This window comes from Hibiscus syriacus, unplaced genomic scaffold (genome assembly GCF_006381635.1).
Source record: "Hibiscus syriacus cultivar Baekdansim isolate YM2019G1 unplaced genomic scaffold, ASM638163v2 tig00111311_pilon, whole genome shotgun sequence".
Taxonomy (NCBI): Eukaryota; Viridiplantae; Streptophyta; class Magnoliopsida; order Malvales; family Malvaceae; genus Hibiscus; species Hibiscus syriacus.
This window is the reverse complement of record NW_024063054.1, coordinates 1,697,032-1,721,216: the sequence shown is the minus strand read 5'-3', so window position 1 is coordinate 1,721,216 and position 24,185 is coordinate 1,697,032. Positions and strand designations below refer to the sequence as shown.

Here is a 24,185-nt window from a genome sequence, read left to right as displayed (position 1 = left end):
TTAAGAAAAAATACGTGTTTGGAATTTAAAAAAAAAAATACGCGTTAATACGAATGGCGCTATGTAAATCGCGTTGTGAAAGTCAGTATCGCGTTGCGAAAGTAAGTATCTCGTTGCGATTTTTTATTATCGCATTGCGATAGTAAGTATCGCATTGCGATTTTCCCAATTCGCGTTGCGATTTACTTATTCGCATTGCGATTTTCCCAATTCGCGTTGCGATTTACTTATTCGCATTGCGAATTGGGAAAATCGCAACGATACTATAGACCATCGCAAAGCGATTTTCAACTATCGCATTGCGAAAATGCAACGCGAATTTGCGATAATGGAGATCTTGTTGCGAATTAGCGATCGCATTGCGATTTTGTTGGTCATTTTGGCAAATCCGGAAAAAGTTGGTTAAAATCGTATATTCTATGGGATTTTTGGTCACTGAGGTTATTTTCTCTAAAAAAAATCAATAGAAGTAATAATGTTTTCGGCCAATTTTTACCGATTTTATTATTTAAAATAATAATAAAATCGATAGTATTTTTTTAATCGTATATTAAGACTGACGTATCGTAGAACTACTTATGTGGTTCTTGCTTTGAGATATCTGCAAGTCTGATTTGCCTGATTTTATAGCATTTCAATACTGTTATATCTAACTTGCACTTACCATATATGATAATATTTTAATTGAAATTGTCGATGGAAAAAAATGGTGATTTCTGACGATTCCATTTTATTTATTTTTTGGTTTGGATTGAATATCGCAGTCAATTGTTCTATAGAGAACAAGGAAAGAGCAGTCTAGTTGAAGACGATGAATAATCGTCAAGAGAAATGTAACGAGGAAGTCTAATAGTCAACCTTTTTTCTCTGATAAATTATATATTGATTTTTATTGCTCATGTTTATGATCATGATTATTATTTGTAGATTATCATAATAAACATACATGATGATATGATGATAGATTTAATTAAAATAGATCATATAAATTTATTGACAATCATGTTAAGAGATTATAACTTATCGAAAGATATAAAATCTTGAAATTTTTAACAAATGGAGAAATATCAACGTACTTTAGAAAATATTCAAAAAGAATATAATCCAAAATACAAAATATCTAAAATTTATAGATTGATTTAAAACTTAAACAATAATTAAACTGAGGTCGGTTACAATTAACCCTTTTAAACTTGTTTTGAATTACTCTTTTCCATATGAACTCTTTCTTTGAATTCAATATTCGGACTGTACATATCGAGCTATAAGCCTAGGGCTGTAAATGAGACCGAAAAATATCAAGTTACTCGAGATTGATTCAGTCAAAGCTCAATAAATACTCAATTCGAGCTCGATTTTTAACGAGTCCAAACGAGCTACTTGATACTCGAATCAAAAAACTCGTGAGTAGTTTAAAAATATAATATATTAAAATTTTATTTTTAAATACAAATTATTAATATTATTAACTTTTATGTGTTATTTTTCTAAAAAATACATTATATGAATTTTTTTGTATTTAAAGTTCATGTTTAAATTTAAAGTTTAAATCCAGTTAAGTTTAAGATTTTTTTTTTCATTTCGAGCTTTTGCGAGTTCCAATTTATAATTTCAAATTCGATTCGAATTTAATTTTTTTTAGGTTTACGAGTTTTCAAGTTGAGTTACGTTCAACAATACTCAAACTCGACTCAGCTCGTTTACAGACCTAATAAGTCTATAGAACAGACTTTATTCGAGTGCCTTCTTTCATATAGAATCTGCTGAATGTGTATTTCAATGCTTTGCCATTGTTAGTCCTTCGTTTTGCCCATTTTTATAAACAATGATGTTAATGTGATGCCGACTACTGCCCAACTTTCTCTTCAAATAGGAGTTGTTGGGTTCGGCTGACCAATCACTACTCCCTATGTGCAGGAACGGCTGCGATGAACTCAGCCTTCCTTTCAGTCATAGATTGTATTGGTAGTTTGGTCTCTTCAAATTAATAATTGCTATACGTCTATGGCTGCATTTAATGTCAGTGGTGGAATTTGACCCAATACTTGAATTTGTAATAATTCTTTAGGCCTCTCATCATAAAGACAATTATGCTGCGTTTCTCAAATCTCTTATTATAGTACGTTGCCCTCTCTCTTTTCAACAAAAACTACGGCCCACCAATCTGTACACAAAATCAACGTATTATATTTATTTTCCCCTTTTTATATTCGCTTTTCATTGTAAAAGAATGGGAGTAGGTTGGGCTCGGACTACAAGTGGCAGCTAGTAATCGGAGAACATATATGATCATTTTTTAGTCATTACAAAACTACCGTTGCTCGACATCGTCTTCTTCGTCAAAGTTAGAAATATCTTCATCGCGTATCTGTACAGGATGATATAGTAAGATAATGTATCGTATTCAAGTGAAGTTGCTAAATAACGAGGTTGTTGGCGTTTGGAAAACGGCAATCATATGGTGAACTTACATCATGATGTCGCCTTATGCTGTTCCGAATAATTGTAATTGTCCGAATCAATATGTACATGGGGAGTAAAATACCAGTAGCTCTGAAAAACAATATCTGTAAAAATTTGCCAAAACAAATGTCTTCTTAGGATTGGCTAGAAAGAAAAAAAAATGCTTATACAACAATGGAGAAAATGAAATCGGATACATACTGTAAGAAGTGCAAACGGGTAATGACCAGTTTCGCCATTAAGTACGGCAAAGATATGCTTCACGAGCAACACGACAGTGAACTGCAAAAAAAAAAACAATTAATGGTAATAATCCAGTGTCAACTGTTACAATGGGTAGATATCTGTGGTTTTCATAGTTTTCCCTTACGAATTTAGCTTCTAAGCCTCACTGGCCCACTGATCCAACCGTCGAGACTACTAAATTATATATTAATGTTCTTGTTTTGAGTTGAATTGTATACTAAGTTTAAAAATTATGCACTCTCCTTTTCTTCAACCACCGTCGTGGCTGCCACATACCAAAGAAAATGCATGTCTCTCTTGTTATTTATACATGTAGCAAAGCAATGAAAGCACTTACGGTGAGGGCCAATGATCGGCAGCAAGAGGCGCCTCTGTCAGCGGCCGAAGCACATTCGGATAATTCGTTTTCGACGTTCATTTCCTCGGCCAAAGCAACTAATCTTTCGTCTTCGGCCTCTGTTGCTGGAAATTGTAGGCTATCTCTGAGACACCAGAAGAAGAAAAAAAGCAATAATTAGCGGAAAAGCACGTCTAGCTTTTTACATTAAAGGTGAATGCTTTCATTGTTAAAGTGAGTAATTTTCAACAGCAGTAGCTGGCAAGTCATGCGCCATTACCAACAAACTATGAATAGAAAACAAAATAGAAGTTACACCTGATGGTTACAGCTGCTTCAATCAGCTGAGACTTCTTTGAAGGAACTGTTACTGTATATCCCGCTTCATATTCCTGCACGATAAAAGATATATTATATGGTTAATTTTTTTATTTATAACCGTTGATTTGCTTAGTTCAATGTTAGAATAAAGATTAAATAAACCTCTGGGAACGTTTCGGATTAAAAAATCACAGCAAATATTCTTTTTATAAAAATAAACCTTAGCAGACAATTCCAGGAATCTTAGGAAATGATATTTAAATTAAGTAATGCAGCCATAATCGAATTAAAATTATACTTTAGTTTGTTTAATAATAAAGATTTCAATGAAATGTTGTGCAAACCGCTTGAATCACATGTAAGATGAGGGGAAACTTGGACTAAAAGAAAGTTTGATGGAAAGGGGTAAGTTTTGGATGCCCCAAACTAAAAAGAAACAGAAAAACAGAACGAAACTAAAAGCGATGAAAGGAAAACAGAGTTTGAAACCCAGTTTGGTATCGAATTAATAATTAAGGAAGGAAATAAGGAAACGATTCGAAGAACAGAAGCATGGAATTTCGCTACGATGGTTAAAATTCAAACCTGGAGACAAATTTCACAGGTTGTGTTTCCCTTCTCGTTGCACCATCTCTGTACGCAATCTCTATGCGCAAACTGATACAATTTAATAAAATAAAATCATCAGAACAGGGGAAATCGATGATCAGAATCTGAAAATAATTATTGATACGAATTACCTTAACAGAGCCAGAACAAGCACAGGGAGCTTCCATGCTCCTAAAGCTTTCAAACTCTTCTTCATGGCAAATTCTACATATTGAAATAGAAGGATTCGATGACGAATCATTAATAAACAAAACAACATCTCCCATTTGTTGTCGACGTTTCTCCTCTGTTTTTGTTTTCCTTCTCCTCAACTGTTCGAATTTTCTCTCCTCTGTTTTCCTTTTAAATGTCTGTTTTATTTCCTCTAGAAACCGGATTTAAGTATAAGAAACTGGTGTCGAAGTTCCATAACTACCCCCTATGTTATCATAAGTGAATATTATATAAATATTTTATTTTTGCCTTAAGCTTGCATAATTGCATTCACTTTATTATTTCCCCTTTTTTTGGGTAATAAGAAGAATAATTGAAATTCAACGAAAGACGCGGTTTAATGGCTTAAGAGTTAAGCCAGTTAAGAAACCCCTAAACTGTAAGCCTTTGACTTGCTTGTGAAGCAATTATGTTTATGCCTTACAGTTACTTTATGGGTAAAATATAGTAATGGGCATTGGACTTTTCTAAAGCTTGCATTTAGATCCCTTAACTTTTAAAACTTGCAATACAGTCCTCCAATATTTAGTCCGTTTACAATATGTTCTCTGACGTAACCGGCTGTTTGACGTTATTGCACTGCCGTTAGAAGAAGAAGATGTGGCAATCCTCCAACATTTAGTCTGTTTGCAATATGGTCACTGAACTTTTCAGGCGCCTGCATTTAGGTCCCCAACTTTTAAAACTTGCAACACAATTCTCAATTTTATTCTAAACCTCAAATTTCAAAATAATTCAATTACATTTTAAACCCAAAATTCTAAAATACTTTAATTTAGGGTTTAGAATATAATTAAAGTATTTTGAAATTTGGGGTTTAGAATGTAATTGAAGTATTTTGGAATTTTGAACATGAATTTGCTATTTGACAGAGTTTACTTCAATATAAATTTGAGGTTTGTTGCATGCACATCTAACGGTTGTCGCACTTTGAACATGAAAAGTGCACCTATCACATTTATTGCATAAACCGTTGAAGTAAAAGTAACAAGGTCAATTTGTCTTGTTCGTAGCTGTCGCACTTTGGTATGACAATCCAATAGGTTTGGATGGAACTTGAGCATGCATATCTAATGGCTGTGAAAATAGTAAAGAGTTTTAGTTTATAGGACTACAACATACAACCAAGCAATAACTAAAATAAACCAAGAATATCAATTAATAACTCATTCAAAAGGAGGACTCAATAAATAAAGGGAAAGAGGTTCGGTCATAGTCACTCCAAAAGTTAAGGCGTCAAATGGGTTGTTTAAGATAAACATTAGATGTCAAATACAACATTACTAGTTGCAAATGCATTAATGGCCTACCCTTTTAACATATAATTTCTTATAATGCTCCATGTTTAATGTTCCTCAATAGCCAAACATGATGAGAATCTAAAGCAAATAGCAGAACTAAAATCATATGACCCATAATTCTTGTAAATTCATGGCATGTCAGCAATAAAAGACATTGTAAAACATAGAGGACATTATAACAAACATATAAATGGCAGAAATGAAGGTACAAATGTGCAATGACAGGGCAACATATCAAGTAATTGCTCCAAATATACTACCTTGTCATGATGTCTTTCGAGTTGCGTGCATGCAAAATTGTCTTCTAAAGCTATAATTCAATACAAATTCAACTGTAAAATTTCCAAAACATGTAAAAAAATCCAATTCGTTCATGATATATCAGTCCCATAATCAACATGAACTTATTAAAAAGAATACGAGCTCACAGGACGCCGAAAATCATAGGTCGTATCAAAACAATTCCCAGTAAACTAGTACCATCAGTCTCTTGGATTGAGCCTGGCGATTTGACTATGTCGATACTCACAACTAATTCCCTAATTTAAAGAAAAACCAAACAAGAAGTTCAAAAATATTTAGCATAAGACACTCTATACTTTTATTCTGATGGACTAAATATCTTTCATAAGGAATACTAAAAGTTTTGATTAAGAAGAAATAAAGAAAATTAGATAGTTTTGGTTCAAAACTAACACTATATCCAGATCCTTGACATGCAGTTCCAGAAACATAAAAATTTCAACATAAAACACACAATTTCAACATAAAACACACAATGCGAGCTGAAAATGGGAAAGTGCGAAAGACGAAAAGCTTACTTCCAGATAGCCCAAAGGAGAAAATAAATACCTTCTTGCAAGTGAGAGGAGAGGCTAAGAAATAAACGTAATCGGTGTTACGTTCCAGCAATTCTTCCTCCATTTTTTTCTTTGTAAATAAAAAGCTGAAAGACAAAGTCTGCTTGGGTTTACAATTTTACATGGCGAAAAACTGAAGAACAAAAACCAAATGAGAGTGCATGTAAGCGAAAGAGACTAAGAGGTGAAGACGCTGTTTGAAATTTCATTATATTTGATCATCTGTTGGAAAATATTTAACCACAAGGATTAAACGAAGAAATTATTATATGTCATTTATACAAAATAATTCCAGCTTTGTTGGTGACTTTCAACAATGATACTTAGTTCATCTTAGTAGTATTTGTCAACTCTGCATTTCTAACCCCATTTTTTTCTATCAATCATTTCATCGAACATCTATGTTTCACCTGAGATGATCTGTATCTAACATTACACCTTGAATCGTTGATGAACTCGATAGTCCCTTGGTCAGGTCTTCTCTCAATGAACCCTTGTTCAAGTCAACATCTCCACAGAATTCAAAGTTAGATTAGAATTCCACATGCATCCCCGACTGAAAAGTTACGTTGGAAATAAGAAAGAGAGAAGAGAAAAAGGAAATTCGAGATCGAAAAGGAATTTAGGGTTTAGAATGAAATTGAGGACTGTGTTGCAAGTTTTAAAAGTTAGGGGACCTAAATGCAATTCAATGATCATATTGCAAACGTACTAACGGTAGTGTAACGACGTCAAATGGCTGATTACGTCAGGAACCATATTGCAAACGGACTAAATGTTGGAAGACTGTATTGCAAGTTTTAAAAGTTGGAGACCTAAATGCAAGCTTCAAAAATATTTAGTGACAATTACTATATTTTACCCTTACTTTATTCCAATCCCTAGTTATCATTTAATGTCAGGTAAAACGATTAAACATTAGTTAACATGTACATAAAAAAATTAATTAACACTTTCTAATAGGTAGGTTGAACAGAGTATTAAGTGGGTGATTTGAGATTTGTTTGACCATTCATTTCCCCAAATGTCAGTGTTGTATTTCCATGAAATTGCCTATTATCTTACTTGCCTATCAAGTTTTAAATGGGCAACTTTGGATGGACTGAGAGAGTTAATCAGGGTCACTATGTTTCCATTTTCTTTTTCGGTTTGAATTTCGGACGTCCGATCAAGTATCAACGGCCACAAACACTCAGGCCTCCAGAAACCCCGTATTTTAAAATACAAATGTATGTAAACTAATAACAAGCGCGGTCCCCGAAAAAAAGCATGAACAAAGAATTAGCTGAGCTTCCTTGGGCCCCTCTATTTGACGACTGATAATATTATTTTCTAGAATTTTCAGATTAGAAGAAATTATAACTAAATATTCTGATATTTCATCCAAATTTTGCGATGCTGACATTTGTGCTTATCCTTTTGTCGTTCTTATCCCTTTTTGTTTATTTCCGGATAATTTTTCCTCTCTAATTAAAATGGGTTCTTCTGATAATTATGTCATGACGTATCATTTTAGATTCTGCTAACAATTAAAAAATCATTTTAAATAAAATTATCGGTAGATAATAATTTAACTAATACTTCGTTCATTGTATTGAGTAATAAATAGTATGTTTAGAACAGTTGTTGAGAAAATTATTTTAAGCCTCACAATTTGGCAGCAGCTGAGTTTCCCAGTTTAAAGTGTCACAAATGGCAGCTGATCGACCAAGTGTTCGGCGCTAAGAGGCGCTTGCGGGGGCTCCATTTGCCCACTTCATCCGAGTAATGGAATCCACGTCTTAGATAGTGTTGCGTGTCTACAGTATATTGCCCCGATGAGTTAACTATCAGGTGCTAATCCATATTTTCATTTAACAAACTATACACATGAATTAAATCACTTGGGGGAACTGAATTTGAATGATTAATTGGTATTTAAACCCAAATTATTGGTATAATTATTGTGTAGTGAATTTGGGGATAAAATGTGCGTTTTTAGTTAGAAAAGTAACGAGGCTGTGGTTAGAACAAAGAAAGTTGATTAGAGATGGAAGGTTAGGCTGTTGAATTCATTCATATACGTGGCTTGAAAGCTCAGAGTGGGGACATAGAATTCGTTAATGCCAGCGTATTAGAATTTGAATGGAGATTAGATGTTGGGTCTGGTTCGTATGAAAGAAAAATGTAGCCTACTTTGGGCTGGTCCACAAATTTAATATTGTATTGGTGACAAACAGCTTGGCGGTGGACGACTCACTCACTCGCCTCATCTGATTTGGAACCAACCAAATCAGACTGTTCATAAACCCTGATGATTTGTTAATTGCCTGTTTTTGGATAAAAATTGTACTTATCTTGGAACCTTCCACCACAAGGCAAGGCAACCAACAAAACCAATATCAACCTACGACAAATTAATTTAAAAATAATTTAAAGTTCAAACAAATATGAAAATTTTATCTTAAAATATTTTCAACACTTTTTTGGAGACCAACTACGTTCGCTTTTGCTATTTAAAATCAAATTTACAGATTTTTAAGTAAAAAAGATTTAATTGTGCAGTTATGATAGCAAAAAAAAGCATTCATCTTTTTCTTGGAAATAACAAGAAAATATCGATTTCCTGGTGACAACGATCATATTATGATGTTTACAAGAAAATCAAATTTTTATTCTTTTACACATAAATAACTTATCATATTTTTTGATGTTTACATATGATTTTATACACCATTATAGATTTTTAATGTGATATAAATTATATATTATATATAAATAAAATAACATATTATAAACTTAGAAAATAGATTGGACCGGAAGTCGAATGTTAATACTCAAATCATACTCGTAATTCTTTTAACAATGATAACTGAATTTCACTAATAAAAACAAATGAAGGACTTAGAATTACGAAGAAAAACAAAGCATGTCCTTGAGAATGACGTCCAACATTAAAATAATTTAGTAATCTTTATAAAAACTCTTTGTCTCTATTGAATAAGAAAATTTACGAAGTGATAAAGGAGTGGTAAGCAAACCAAATTATTTGGCAGGCTGCTTCGCTACACAATTCTGATTATATGAGCAACCAACCTTTTACTAGAGAGGTGATCTGACAATACTTGACCACCGACAAACCAATCAGAAAATAAATATCGTGAGGATCTATGTGCAAACACCAAAGATCCAAAACGACCTCAAATGCATGTGAAAAACGTACTAAAAATCATAAGAATCATGTCACAAGAGCAGAAAAGACGTGTGCCACAAGAGGAGAAAAAAGTGTGTTACAAGTACAAATATTCTTATCCAAAATAATAAAAAATTAAGGAAAAATGACATAGTATGAAAAAACATAGAATTAATAATCACCTACAGTCGACAATTAATATTAAGATTAATTTCACCGCTGACTAAATAAAAATTAAAGAGAAAGGAAGAGGAAAATATTAAGAAAAACATAGGTTAAGAAAAAGAAATTATGAATTGAGGAGGACCTGAATATTTTGAGGCAACAGCTCCCAACCAAAAGCACAACTCCATCTTTGATAATACTGAAATTTAAAAATTAATTTCGAACCTGAATATTCTGAGGACTTATTTAATGAACTAAAAAAGAGGAAACAGGAATCGAGATTAAGCTTGGGTTTACCGCTGAGAGCATTTGCATTGTTGCGTATACTCTGAGTTGGAGAATAGCAGCCGATGCACGCGTAGTTATTTATATATAATATCCGACGAACATAGTTGAATCGCAGAGCACAGTGTATGAAAAAAACAAAACAGAAATGTGTTTCCATACAATTACTATACTGTCTCACTTTCTTAATCATGGGGTCACGATTCCATTCTTTTATGATATGATGATGCCTTGATTGCATCCATCTTACTTACTTACCCTCTCTCACAATTCCCATAAATCTCGAGTCGAAGGGCTTAAACGATGTTCCTCGTGATTGGTTCTACGGCGTTCTCGTCTCCCTCGGCCTATTGGTAGAAAGAGGCTAAGATGATCTTTCTCGGCTTCGATAATGCCGGTAAAACCACGCTACTTCACTTGTTGAAAGATGAGGTTCTTTTTCCCTCTTACTTCACTAGTTCTTGTTTGTCTTTATATACATATATTTGCATAATTTTGTAGAAATTAGCTAGGTGGTTGATTATTACTGAACGAGAGGTAATTAGTGATTTTGATTATTACTGAACTGTGTCTCCAGAGATTGGTCCAACATCAGCCAATTCAGTATCCCACACCCGAAGAGCTTAGTATTGGCAAAACTAAGTTCAAAGAATTTGACTTCACAACATATATTGTACCATATGCCACCTCGGAAGATGATTTACTATATCATCTCGATCGAGCTTAGTAACTTCACAACATGCAAGGGGAAGGTAAACCTAGCAGACTCAAATGTCCGTCCGCTCGAGATATTCATGTGCAGCATATATTGTAAACAAAATGGGATACGGGGATGGCTTCAAGTGGATGACAAGGTATATCAAGTAGTGAAACTGACAGAAAGATTGGTTAGGAAGAATTAGTTAAAGACTCGCAAACCCCAATTTCATCTCAGCACACTGCACTCCCCAACTTCAGGGAAAGAAAAGCCACAGTATTTGATCAATCTGTTTGAAGTTGAACTAGCCCCGAAGTGGGTTTAAATTTGGAAGTGTGTGGTGTACTAATATCATTACCCTGTAAAATGTTCTGGTGGCAGCAAATCTCTGGTATTATGGTTTTGTGGATTAAGTTCACGTATTTTTGTAATTTTATGTGTCTTCTTTAATTGAAAATTTAAAAATAACCTACTTATTAACTTAACGTGTTTTTTAATTTTAAATTATATAATCAAAATAAAAAAATAGCATACAATAAAAATTGAAAAGCAGGTTATACCCTAATTTAAAGTTGAATTCGATTTGTGCATTGAAATGGTTTTATCCTTAGTGAACAGTTATTATTATATTTTGGGAGATAGACGTCCAACTTTCTCAAACATTAAGGAGACGATGAATTTATTTTAAGGTGACTCTTATGGAAACCTCAAAAAAAATTAGTTATCAGTTCAATCTATGTTTGAATTCTTTTACGAGATATCTTCCTGTTGAATAATTGGGTAAAGAAAACAGAAAGAACACAAGAATTTTAACGAGGTTCAGTAATGTGCTTACGTCATCGGTGCCTTAGGCGGCGCTAGAATTTTTATTCAATTTAATGTCTCATAGGTTTAGGTTACATCTCCTTTTATAATAAATAAACCATGGTACATATTTACAAAAATAACCATGTACCATACTGTGGGACCGCATCCCTCGCACTCCCAACCCACATAATCGTAACCCCCTCTACGAGACTTTCCGTTACCGGTATATTTATGAACCATACTTAACAAATCTCCACCTTGGCGAATATCATTCCCCTTAGGAAACATTCAATGTGGGCTGGGTTATCTTACTTCTTTAACAATTTGAAACATTCAACAAGTCCAAGCAATGCATGAACTTGTCTGTCGTAACTGGCTTGGTGAATATATCAGCGGCATTCTCATCAGTATGTACCTTCTAAAACAAAATCTCTCCAGATGCAACCAACTCTCTGATCTTGCGAAACCTTACATCAATATGCTTAGTTCTAGCACGATATACATGATTCTTAGCCAAGTGAACTGTACTTTGATTGTCACAAAGCAACTGAACTCCACCTTGCTGAACATCCAACTCCTTCACTAAACCAATAAGCCATAAAGCTTCTTTTACAGCTTCAGTCGTCGCCATGTATTCAACTTCAGTTGTAGATAATGCCACAACAGATTGAACAATAGACTTCCAACAAATAGGCCCTCCACCAAGAGTAAAGACATACCCTGTCGTAGATCTTCTATTATCCAAGTCACATGCATAGTCTGAATCCACATATCCTACAACCAAAGGATTATCCCGCTGACTACAAAAAACAATTACATATCCCACAGTGCCCTTTAAGTACCTAAAGATCCACTTGACCGTTTCCCAATGTTGCTTACCAGGTTTAGACATGTACTTACAAACTTGACTAACAACATGAGCTAAATCAGGATGAGTACATACCATTGCATACATCAAGTAGCCAACAACATTAGAATACGAAACTTTTTCAATATCTTCAACTTTCTTATCTGTCTTAGGACACTGTTCTGATGAGAGCTTAAAGTGATTCGCTAATGGAGTGCTCACTGGTTTTACGCTGCTCATCGCAAACTTTTCTAGCATTTTCTCAACATAACCCCATTAAGATAGCCACAGTTTCCTTGAGTCTCTGTCCCTGTAAATTTCCATTCTAAGAATTTTCTTTGCAGTACCTAAATCTTTCATATCAAATTCTTGACTCAATAAAGTTTTCAAACTGATAACATCATCCATGTTCTTCGCAACAATTAACATATCATCAACATACAGTAACCGAAAAATAAAAGAAACATTATCAAGGCTCTTAACATAGACACAACAATCATACTCATATCGCTTGTAGCCAATCTTGATCATATAAGAGTCAAACCGTTTGTATCATTGTCTTGGAGACTGTTTCAACCTGTACAAAGATTTCTTCAATCTACAAACTAAATGCTCGTTTCCAGGTTGAGTGAAACCTTCAGGTTTCTGCATGTAGATCTGCTCCTCTAAATCACCATGCAAAAAAGCAGTTTTAACATCCATATGCTCTAAATGCAAATCCCAACTAGCCACCAATGCAAGTACTACTCGGATTGAAGTGTGCCTGACCACAGGAGAAAAATTATCATCATAATCAACTCATTTCTGCTGTGAGAAACCCTTTGCTACCAAACGAGCCTTGAACTTATCCCCCTCTTTTTCTATTACTGCTGGTTTCTTCTTATACACCCATTTACAACCAATAGGCTTCTTACCCTCATGAAGGCGAACTAACTCTCATGTGCGATTGTGATTCAAAAACTACATCTCTTCAATCATGGCAGCCATTCACTTGTCGTTTTCCTGACTAGTAACAACATCATGAAAAGTAATTGGATCATCACTGCTAACAGTAAGTGCAAAAGAGACAAAGTCTTCAAAACACAATCTGTTCAGAGGCTTTATATTCGTCCGTCTCACCCTTTCTCTGCGAGACTATAATCCTGCAAATTATCCGTAGCGGAACCACCAGAAGTCAGTTGAGAAGTTTCTGTTTTCTCAACTGGAAACTGCTCGAAATCCACCACTGGCGTGTCTTTCTTCTGCTGCAACATGAGTTGTTCATAAAAAATAACATCTCTACTGATCAAAATTTTCTTCGCAACTGGATTCCATAACTTGAATCCTTTGACACCTTTCTTGTAACCCGAAAAAAGGCACTCATTCAATTTTGCATTAAGTTTAGATCTCTCATCAACATGTACATGCACATAAGCAGAATAACAAAAAATCCGTAAGTGATCAAAAGTAACATCATGACCAGTCCATACCTCTTCTTTAACTTTCCCAGCCAATGATGCCCTTGGCGATCTATTGATAAGATAGCACGACATGTTAACAACCTCAGACCAGAAGTGTTTGGGAAAGCCCGTATTCAACCGCAAACATCTTGCTCTTTCATTCAACGACCTATTCATCCGTTCCGCAACACCATTCTGTTGTGGTGTCTTGCGCACTGTAAAATGCCTCTTAATCCCATGCTCCTTACATAAGTGTAGAAATTGTGAATCTGTGTACTCCGTACCATTGTCAGACCACAAACACTTGATATTTCATCTTGTTTGGTTTTCTACCTCAGCTTTCCATAGCTTGAAATTCTAAAAAAACGTCAGACCTCTATTTTAAAAAATACACCCAAACTTTCCACCCAAAGACGATATTGTGGAAGGCCCCCATACATCAGAATGCACATAATCAAGAATCCCTTCAGTTGTGTTCTTCGCAGTCTTGACACGAACTTTAGTCTGTTTACCAATAACACAATACTTACAAAAATCGAGCTTACAGCTTTTAACACCATGCAACAGATTTCTTTTATGTAATTCAGTCATACCAAGTTCACTAAGATGAGTAAGACGCATATGACACAGTTTGGTAGTATCATCACTTGACTCAACAGAATGAACTCCACCAATAACGGTACTCCCTAACAATTTGTAAATATTCCCTGTATTCATCTTTCCTTTCATCACAGTCAAAGCTTCTTTAACAATCCGAATGGTCTCCCTATCCTCATCAACCTTAGGGATAAAACCATTCATGTGCAAAGTGCCCAAAGAAATCAAATTCTTCTTCAAATCTGGGATATGTCGAACACCACTCAACGTCTAAACAGAGCCATCATACATATTAATTATGGCATCACCAATACCAACAATATTGCAATATCGATCATCACCCAAATAAACAGAATCAGAATTAACCGACCTGTATGTCGAAAATCATTCCCTATTTGGCGTGATGTGATAAGATCATCCAGAATCAATAATCCAAACATCCATCAATTGAGTCATTGAAATAGAGAGCATATCACCCTCACTATAATCAGAATTGTCATCATCGACCACATTCACAGACATGGATGAGTCATCACGCTTCTCACCAGTCTGCTTTTTCAACTTCGGACAATCTCGCTTCATATGTCTCGCCTCCTCGCACTTGTAACAGTGAATTATCTTCTTTTCCCTAGATTTGGATCTAAAATTCCACTTCTCAGACCCTGTCTTCTCTGGCTTCCGTCCACGGTCTCGATTACCCTTGACATATAAGCTATCAACTTGAGAGTTTTCCCCTATATTCTGCTTCCGCTGGTTGTGAGCCAACAAGGCTGCAGTAATCTCTTCAACTTTGATAGTATCTTTCCCATATGTAACAGTAGTCACCATATGTTCGTAAGAGAGAGGCAACGAACACAACAGAATCATCGTTTTGTCTTCATCCTCAATTTTCACATAAAGCTGAGCCAAATCAGAAACGATTTGATTGAAGACATTCACGTGTTGCGCCAAATCATGATCGTCATGCATCTTCAGCCCATACAGACGTTGCTTTAGATATAGTTTAGTCGTTAAGGATTTGGACATAAATTGACTTTCCAACTTTTTTCAAATTTCATCTGGAGACGACAGATGCATAACGTGATACATGACCTCGTCCGCCAAACATAATCGTATGGTTCCTGCCGCTCGGTGCTATAATTCTTCCCAATCTTCCTCCACCATCGACGCCGTCTTTGTAGGTCGCAAAGCCTTCAGGATCCCTTGTTATGCCAACAGATCTTTCACCCTTATTTGCCAAAATCCGAAGTTACCCTGACCATCGAATTTTGTAACTTCGAATTTGGCTCCTGACATCTGATACCAATTGTTTAATAATCGGGTAAAGAAAACATAAAGAACATAAGAATTTTAACGAGGTTCAACAATGTGCTTACGTCATCGGTGCCTTAGGCAGCGCTATAATTTTTATTCAATTCAATGTCTCATATGTTTATGTTACATCTCCTTTTATAATAAATAAACCATGGTACATATTTACAAAAATAACCATGTACCATACCGCGGGACCGCAACACCCGCACCCCCAACCCACATAATCGTAACCCCCTCTACGAGACTTTCCTTTACCGGTATATTTATGAGCCATACTTAACACTTCCAGAGCCAATACTCCACTGTCATATCCTCTGTACAAATTCCCTATTTTCATACCATGTTCTTGGTTTTTTCTTGAATTTTTCAGTTTTAAATAGGAATCTTTGCCCTTGTGATACGCTTTTCTCTGTTATTGTGGTACATTTCTTATGACTTTTGGTATGTTTTTCGCATACATGTGCAATCGTATTGGTGCTCGTACAATTATCCTCGCGTATTGCCATTTTGCATACCTCTTTAGTTCGCTCACCACTTCTTTATCACTTCGTAAAGCGTCTCATTCAACAGAAACAATAAATTTTATGAAGATTACTGGATTCTTTTGATGGTGTACGTCATTTTCAATGGGATGTCATTTTTCTTATCTTTTGGTTAATATTTTTTGTTTATGTAGGATTTTTTTATTGTATTGTCTCCAGTTTTCTCTTTAAGTGCATTATATTTTTGATTTCTTCTACTATTTTTATTAATGGAATCTAGTAACCATTGTTCAAAAATTATCCACTCAAGTCTATTTGAAGCCTTTGAAAGTTCCATATCCTAAAAACCACTTCTATTTCTTATAATTATTATTTTTACGATAATATCATTTACTTTTAATTATTATTAAATTGTACTTAATTATTATTTCTAAGTTTACTAACTACTCATTCATCTCATTTTGATAGCATCTTCAAAAAATTTTAAAAAGGAAAATATCAGCTTCAAATCACTTAAAAAGAATTAATCTATTATCTATTGGACTATTTATATTATCTTCAAAATATTATCCCACAAATAATTAAATATATTATAAAAACAATATTCTAATATGTGAATGAGTTATGGATATTTATTATATAATCAATAAATAATTAGAATTTAAGATTTAAAGTCAAACCATTTTATATAATATTTAAATGATTAAATTTTAAAGATTTAAATACAATAATCTAGCAGACCGCTGAGTCAGGAAGAGTAATGCATTTAACACGTTTTGCTAATTGAATAAAAATGTAATGCATATCCAACACCAAGAGTGATGCACTCCCTACCCTAATTCCATCGTTATCAATTAAAAAAATGTGGGCGGCCAGAAGATGTCAGGTTATTCAGACATGGCAAGATGCCAAGTCATACTTCACTTGAGCCAAATGGCGGTGTCATTTGCTGGATCACCTTCCAACAAAACCTTACTTTCCAATGTCAAAGCAAAAGATCCCATTCCCAGCTACAAGTCCACCAACTTTCACAGCTCCTTTTTACGTGTCTTCCTCCATGTCAAACCCTACCTTTGATTCGTTGACCCTTCCTCCTCGTCCCACTATATATATACCCAAACGCAGCCTTTACATTCTTCAAATCTCAACATTCAATACTACTACAGCAAACTAATTAAGCTACTTCAAGTTCCGATGGGAAACGCCTCATCCAGCGGTGACAAATTTGCCAAGGTTATTGACGCTCAGGGGAAGCCGAGGAAAGTTAAGCTTCCGGCAAAGGCAGCGGAGATTATGCTTGAGGAACCTGGTCATATCATATGTGGCGTGGAAGAGTTGAAACGAGCTCGTCGCGTGGTTGCTATGCGAGCTGACGATGAACTTTTGGGGTGTAAAGTTTACGTTTTGGTTCCTATAGGGAGGATTCATTGCAGGGTTACAGATGCGGATATGGTTATCATAAAAGCAGCTTGTTGTGGTCGAAAGAAGATGAGAGGTGCTAAGGTCTTACCCGATGTGATGGTGAGCGAGGAAGAGAAATATACAAATGAGATTCCTACTGTTTCTGGACACCGATTTGGGAATTGCAGGCCCTGGATGCCTGTGTTGGAACCCATTCCTGAAGTGCTCTGTTAATCTTTTTCTCATGATTTTTGTAGGGTTTAATTATCGCAAATGGATGGGGTTTTCTCATTTCCTTGAATTAATTGTTGAAAAATGGGATGTGTATCAGTAGGAAGGACTGTATACTTGAACATAAGGGTTTGTGCTACAAATCTTTTCACCACTTCTTTCTTTCTGCACATAATTGAAGAACTAATGCTTTACTAATTCCAGTTTCACAACCAAATAAAAGAGCATTGCATGTTATTGGTTAAGATGTCACCGTCCAATAATCTTAAACTTGAAGCCATCACAGCAAAGATCTGAATCTAAAAAGAATCCATTTTTGAGCTACACATGTGATGGGAGCCATAGAATCTTCACCTATTCCATTCAATCACATTGCGTCTTATGTTCATGGGAGACTATAGTCTTGATGTGACCCTTAATGCTGTTTGCCAAATATCCACAAACACTCTTTCCCAAAATGAAAATGGCTTTTTGCCACTGACCCTTAATCCCGTAACCTGTTTGCTTGTTACCCCAAAGATGCAACGGCTAACTTCTCGTTCTGCAAGGTTTTGGAGCCGATATATGGTAGAGTGAAGGACCACCTTCTAGCAAGATTGACACTGCAGGAGAAGATTAGGTTGCTGGTGAAACAATGCTGCAGCATTCCACGGCTGGGGATCGAAGGCTACGAATGCTGGTATGAGGCTCTTCACGTAGTCTCCAATGTAGGCCCTGGAACCAAGTTTGATGGTGCAGCCGGACTCACTTAAGGGAGCCTCACTTCAATGCCAAGGTAAGCCAACAGAACATTAATCATACATTCAATGTACTATTTCATGATGTGTGTAAAGGATGGTCATGTAGCCAGTGTTATGTGTTCTTATAATCAAGTCAACGGTGTCCTTACTTGCGTTGACCCTAGTCTCCTACGGAAGATTGTACGAGGTCAATGAATGCTCAACGGGTAAGTTCTAACATCATTATCAGATAGATATATTCCCGAAATTCATTATGGTCTGTTGATAATCGTTGGATGTTGGTAAATCATGGTCTTTCATTGCCTTTATCGCTCTGACGTGACCGTACCGTCACTGTCATCGAACCAAACTCTATTGTGAAATGGGGATGGACACAAAATTTTATGTTATGGGCGAACTTGAGTTTATAAAATTTTAGGGGGACGAAAACTAATTTTCAATGAAAAATACATAGATAAAATCTAAAATATATGGTAATTTTAAATTTGTAGTGACAACCACCCCACCCGCCCCGCCTAGCCTAATTCCATCCTTGATGTTAATGCTGCCATGATTGGAAACTATTTTGGTCAATTCTAATCAAAATGATTTTTTCTTTAAACTTTTTAATTCTCTTCTGTTGGTTAGTCGGTTTTCTTCTTTATGGACCATTAGGTGTTGCATGTGGATACACATCTCCTTTGCATGGAATAGGAAATTAAGCAAAGACAATTCACCAGATGGGATATGCAGATGTAGCTTGAGCTGATGACAAATTATTGAGTGGGGCAATCGATGCTTCTCAGCAATCGAATGCAACGGTTCTAGTTATGGTTCTATACCAATTAATTAAAGCAAAATTCAACGATAAGACAAGGTTGATTTAGCCAGGGCGCCAACAAGATCTAGTTTCCAATGTAACCATGGCTTCCTAGAGTCCAATTGTACCAGTTTTGATGGCCGGTGGGCCTATCGATGTGTCTTATGCTATGAATGACCCACGTATTGCAGCCATTGAATGGGTCGGATACTCCAGACAAGCTCGCGGAGCTACCATAGCTGATGTACTACATTGAACAACCAATCCAGAGGGCAAGTTGCCAATGACATGTACCCACAAGTTTATGTTTGAAATTTTCCAATGACAAACATGGCCATGCGTTCAAGCCCAAACAAAAATTACCTTATAAGAACCTATAGGTTCTACAAAGGACCAGTAGTGTATCCCTTCGATTACGGATTAAGTTACACCTACTTCGTTAAATCATTGCTGGTGCACAGTTGTGGCACTCACTTTAGATGACCACCATAATTATTAATGGCGATATCGTGAAGAAGACATTAATGTCTCATCACTCATGAGCTGTGTAACATCCTCAATATCGGGTTAGTGACTAAATTATAAAGTCTCAGAATTTGGTGATTAAAATAGAATGATTGAATAGTATAAAGATTTATTTGTAAATTATTGTATAGGATTGAATTGAAAGGAAGAAGGGATGGAAGGGCAAAGGGGTCATTTACAAGGAAATAAGTAAAGAAGGGTTATATATTAATCCATGTGGGTTGAAGAGGGAAAATACAAAGGCTTCTAGAGTTCTCTTCTTCTTCTTTCTTCCTTGTGCGTGTGAAGCAAAACAAAGGTGAGTTTTCTGAGTACTGAGTTTCTAGTTAAATTTAATATTGGTTTTTGATTATTAGATGATAACTAAGCTTAAGGAAAGCTTAAGTTATCTTAAAATCAAAGGATGTTGGAGTTAGGAGAGATTAAAGATTAGAGGTTCTTGAATGAAATCTTGAAATAGAGTTCATATCTAGAATTGGAAGTTAAATTTGACTTGTCATCAATCTAGTTAAGACATACTAATTGTTAGAAGTGGAATTAAATCATGTTTCAAAGTTGGTATAATTATTGAATTTCATGAGGATGATAGGATTTTGAGGTTTAAGATGAAATAAATAAGTATAGATTGGTTTAAGTATGTGTACTGAAGTTCAGAATATAAAAGGGGATGAAACATGAAGGATTTAAGCTAAAATGGATGAGTTTTTGGGTTCAAGAAGTGAATTATGGGCAAAGTGAATCAGTACACATTCAATGTGTACCTGTGTACCGATGCATCAAGGGTAAAATCTCAGAAATTGTTCAAGGTGTATCGATGCACATAAAGTGTATCGATGCACTCCTTTAAAATAAAAATATTGAATGTCATAAGTGTATCGATGCACAAGTAGTGCATCGATACACCCCCTTAAGATTAAAATATCGAAGGTGATTTGTGTACCGATACACAGATAGTGCATCGATGCACACGTTATGGAATGCATCGATACACTGTAGAGTGCATCGATGCATACCTTCATTAAAAGATGAAAATAGCTTTCTTTTTAGCCTAAGGAGTAATAATTAAGAATATATCAATTAGTATACTGATATGTATCAATGTATTATTATGTAGATATAGAACATAATCTTGTTCCGGAACAATTGAAGGATTAGAATCGAATCAAAGCAAGACTAAGGTGAGTGCATTTTATATTTAAAGTGTATAGAGATAAGACTTGTGATAAGTCTATCTCTGATAGTTGAATTCATGATTCTATACTCATGTACATGCATACATATATTATTGTTATAGTGATTGCATGCATAATTCATTATGTGTTAATATGATATTAACTGAACGAATGTCATTGCCAGAGAATACAATCCAGGTATATGAAATAATGGAAATGATTATATGTGTTTATATGAAAAGTGATGAAAGAGATATGAAATGAGAAATGTATTCATATTTAAGCCCATGTTATATGATATGAGAGCTGTAGGTATAGTTGGCATGCCAAGAGTCGAGGGTTATAGTGGCCATTCGGGACATATCCAATGGTCATTCGGGATGTAGTGGTCCTTCGGGACAAATATTCAGTGCCCTTGAGGGAATTATACCAGCTGTGGTGACAGCATAGTGCACAACCTTTATGTACTAAATACCTTTGTTCTCAATAATGTACATGGGAAAATGAAAAAAAAATTAAAGTGAAAGTGGCACAAGAAAGTGAGTGTTATATGTGCATGAAATGATTATATATGTTTAGTGTAATAGATACATGCATATTGAAATATCATGATCAAATGGTAAGAATGCATATCCATGAATATATTGTTACATGTTTATTTATTGTCTCACTAAGTCTATGACTTAGCGTGTAAGTGATTTACACGTAGGTACTAAGAAACAAGAAGAGCAGGAATAGAAGTGGCAAAGACAACATCACTATTAATAGATCAGATCAGAAGTAATCGACAAAGTAGGTATTTTAGTTGTGTATAGAGTGTTGGCATGTAATAAGTTGTTAATTACGAATGCTCTGATCGATTTTGTATTTGTGGTCTCTTTTATGTAAATTAACGTATTTTGTTTTAATGAAAGTTTAAAACTTCCCTGTTTTTCTTTAAGTGTCAAAGTTTGAAAAGTCAATGTGACACCTCGGACTCATATTCGGGTCGGATACTGGTTTAGGGTGTTACATTTAATGGTATCAGAGCTACGGTTTAGTCGATTCTCGGCATAAACTAAAGTCTAAAGTGTCTTATAATATATATATGCCAAAAAAATAGTGAAAACTTCTGATCTGATAGAATAGTAAGTATGTTGTTTTACTAATATAATAATATTATTGTGTTTTAATAGATGTCTGGACATAGTAGTTCTAGAAATGAAGCAGGAGATGATAGACCCGCTGAAAGTAGCAATTCACCAGCCCTGGCCAGGCATAGTGAGGAACAGACACCCTCTGGAGTGCCTGTGAATGATCAAGATGTATTCTTTAGAACGTTAGACACGGTATTGACGCGTTTCCAACCTCGTACTACTTCAACTCCGAAAATGAGTGTTGTGAAGGAGTTGAAGGGTTTAGGAGCTTCAGAATTTAGAGGGGAAGTTGAGAAAGGTCCTGTTAAGGAAAATCTTTGGCTTAATGACGTGAAATTCATGCTTGAAAGATTTCATTGTTCCGATGCTGAGAAGCTGGATAGAGTAATTTCCTTGTTGAGAGGGCAAGCAAGGATTTGGTGGACCAATGTTACATTGAGGATGTCTAGCAATCAAGTAACTTGTCATTATTTTTAGAAGAATTCAAGCATAAGTACATCAGAGATCAATTTGTTCGACAGATGAAACAAGAGTTCATGAATCTGAAGTAATGGAATCAAACTGTATATGAGTACGAGTGTAAATTCAATAAGTTGAGTCGCTTTACTACCGAGCTTGTTCCTACAAAGAAGGATGCTTGTGAGTGGTTCGTAGAGGGATTACGTCCTCGGTTGAAGGAAATGCTGAGTGTATTGAATTTATCCTCAAGAAGTAGTCAATCATGCCAAAGCTTTGGAAAGAGCTCAGAACGAGAGATTTGATAATTCAAGAGCTCAGACAGTCAAAAGAATAGGTGCTTCTTCGAGTTTTGCACCATCAAAAAGGAGCATGGATGTGGGTTCTCAAACCTAAGCTAGATTAGAGTCAGTGGCATCCTCCTCTAGAGGATCGAATCCGATGAGAGGTAAACAAACTCAGTCAGTGGGATATGGAGCTGGGAGATCTAATCAGAGTCAAGTCAGACAATGCTCACATTGTGGAAAGAATCATTCAGGGATATGTATGATGATTTCTGGAGCTTGCTTTAGATGTGGGGACACCAGACATTTTGTTCGAGATTGTCCCAGGGTAGCCGATGAATTTGCACAACCAGAGAAGTTTATTTCTGCACGCCAAAGGGGAAGAGGTAGAGGCAGAGGAAGAAATCAGTCAGAATCCTCTGCTCAACAAGAGATACACTTCACTGCTCGAGTGTACAATCTCAAGTCCAATGAGGATCGGGATGACCCAAAGATTATAATAGGTATCTTTCTATTGTTTGATAAATATGTTATGGTATTGATTGATATGGGGTCTACATATTCATACATTACTAGTAAGTTAGTGAGAGAATTGAACATTTCGTTAGAAACTACTAGCAATGAGGTAATAGTGTGACGAATCCATTAGGGCACAGTGCTTGTGTAAATATGGTGAGTCGAGGGTGTCTCATACGGATTCAGGGAATTGAATTCCCTGCTATTCTGATGGAATTACCTTTTGACGAATTTGAGGTGATATTAGGAATGGATTAGTTATATCGTTATTACGTTAATGTCGATTTTAGACCGAAAAGAGTAACCTTAAGAAGTTCAGAAGGTGTAGAAGTTATTATATTTAGTGAAAGATGGAATCCGTTGGCGAATGTAATATCAGTGATGACTGCAAAGAAGTTACTACTACAGGGATATCAAGGGTTCATTGCTAATGTGTTGGATGTAAGAACCAAGGATAAAGGGATTGAAGAAATTCCTATAGTCAGCGAGTTTCCCTCTAGATAGAGAAGTGGAATTCCAGATTAAAATAATGTCTGAAATTGCACCTATTGCCATGGCACCATACAGAATGGCTCCAAAAGAGTTAAAAGAATTAAAGATTCAATTACAAGAATTGTTGGATAAAGGTTTTATTAGACCAAGTGTATCGCTTTGGGGATCTCCAATTTTGTTTGTTAAGAAGAATGATGGCTCAATGCGTCTCTGCATTGACTACATGAAGCTCAATAAAATGACTATCAAGAATAAGTATCCACTTCCTCAAATTGACG

At 35.4% G+C, this 24,185-nt stretch overlaps 1 protein-coding gene and 1 pseudogene across 1 annotated transcript; one reads left to right on the top strand and one right to left on the bottom strand.

Moving 5' to 3' along the window:
- Positions 1-2,098: 2,098 nt before the first annotated feature.
- LOC120158374 lies at positions 2,099-17,120 on the bottom strand. The gene is made up of 8 exons (XM_039169230.1): positions 17,114-17,120; positions 4,108-4,279; positions 3,953-4,024; positions 3,365-3,438; positions 3,047-3,191; positions 2,665-2,745; positions 2,472-2,567; positions 2,099-2,368 (listed from the first exon to the last, which is right to left on the bottom strand). The coding sequence occupies exons 2-8, from the start codon at positions 4,240-4,242 to the stop codon at positions 2,312-2,314; spliced, it is 660 nt and encodes a 219-aa protein (XP_039025161.1). The 5' UTR covers positions 4,243-4,279; positions 17,114-17,120; the 3' UTR covers positions 2,099-2,311.
- A 229-nt stretch (positions 17,121-17,349) lies between these two features.
- On the top strand, positions 17,350-23,919 carry LOC120158433 (annotated as a pseudogene).
- Positions 23,920-24,185: the final 266 nt, after the last annotated feature.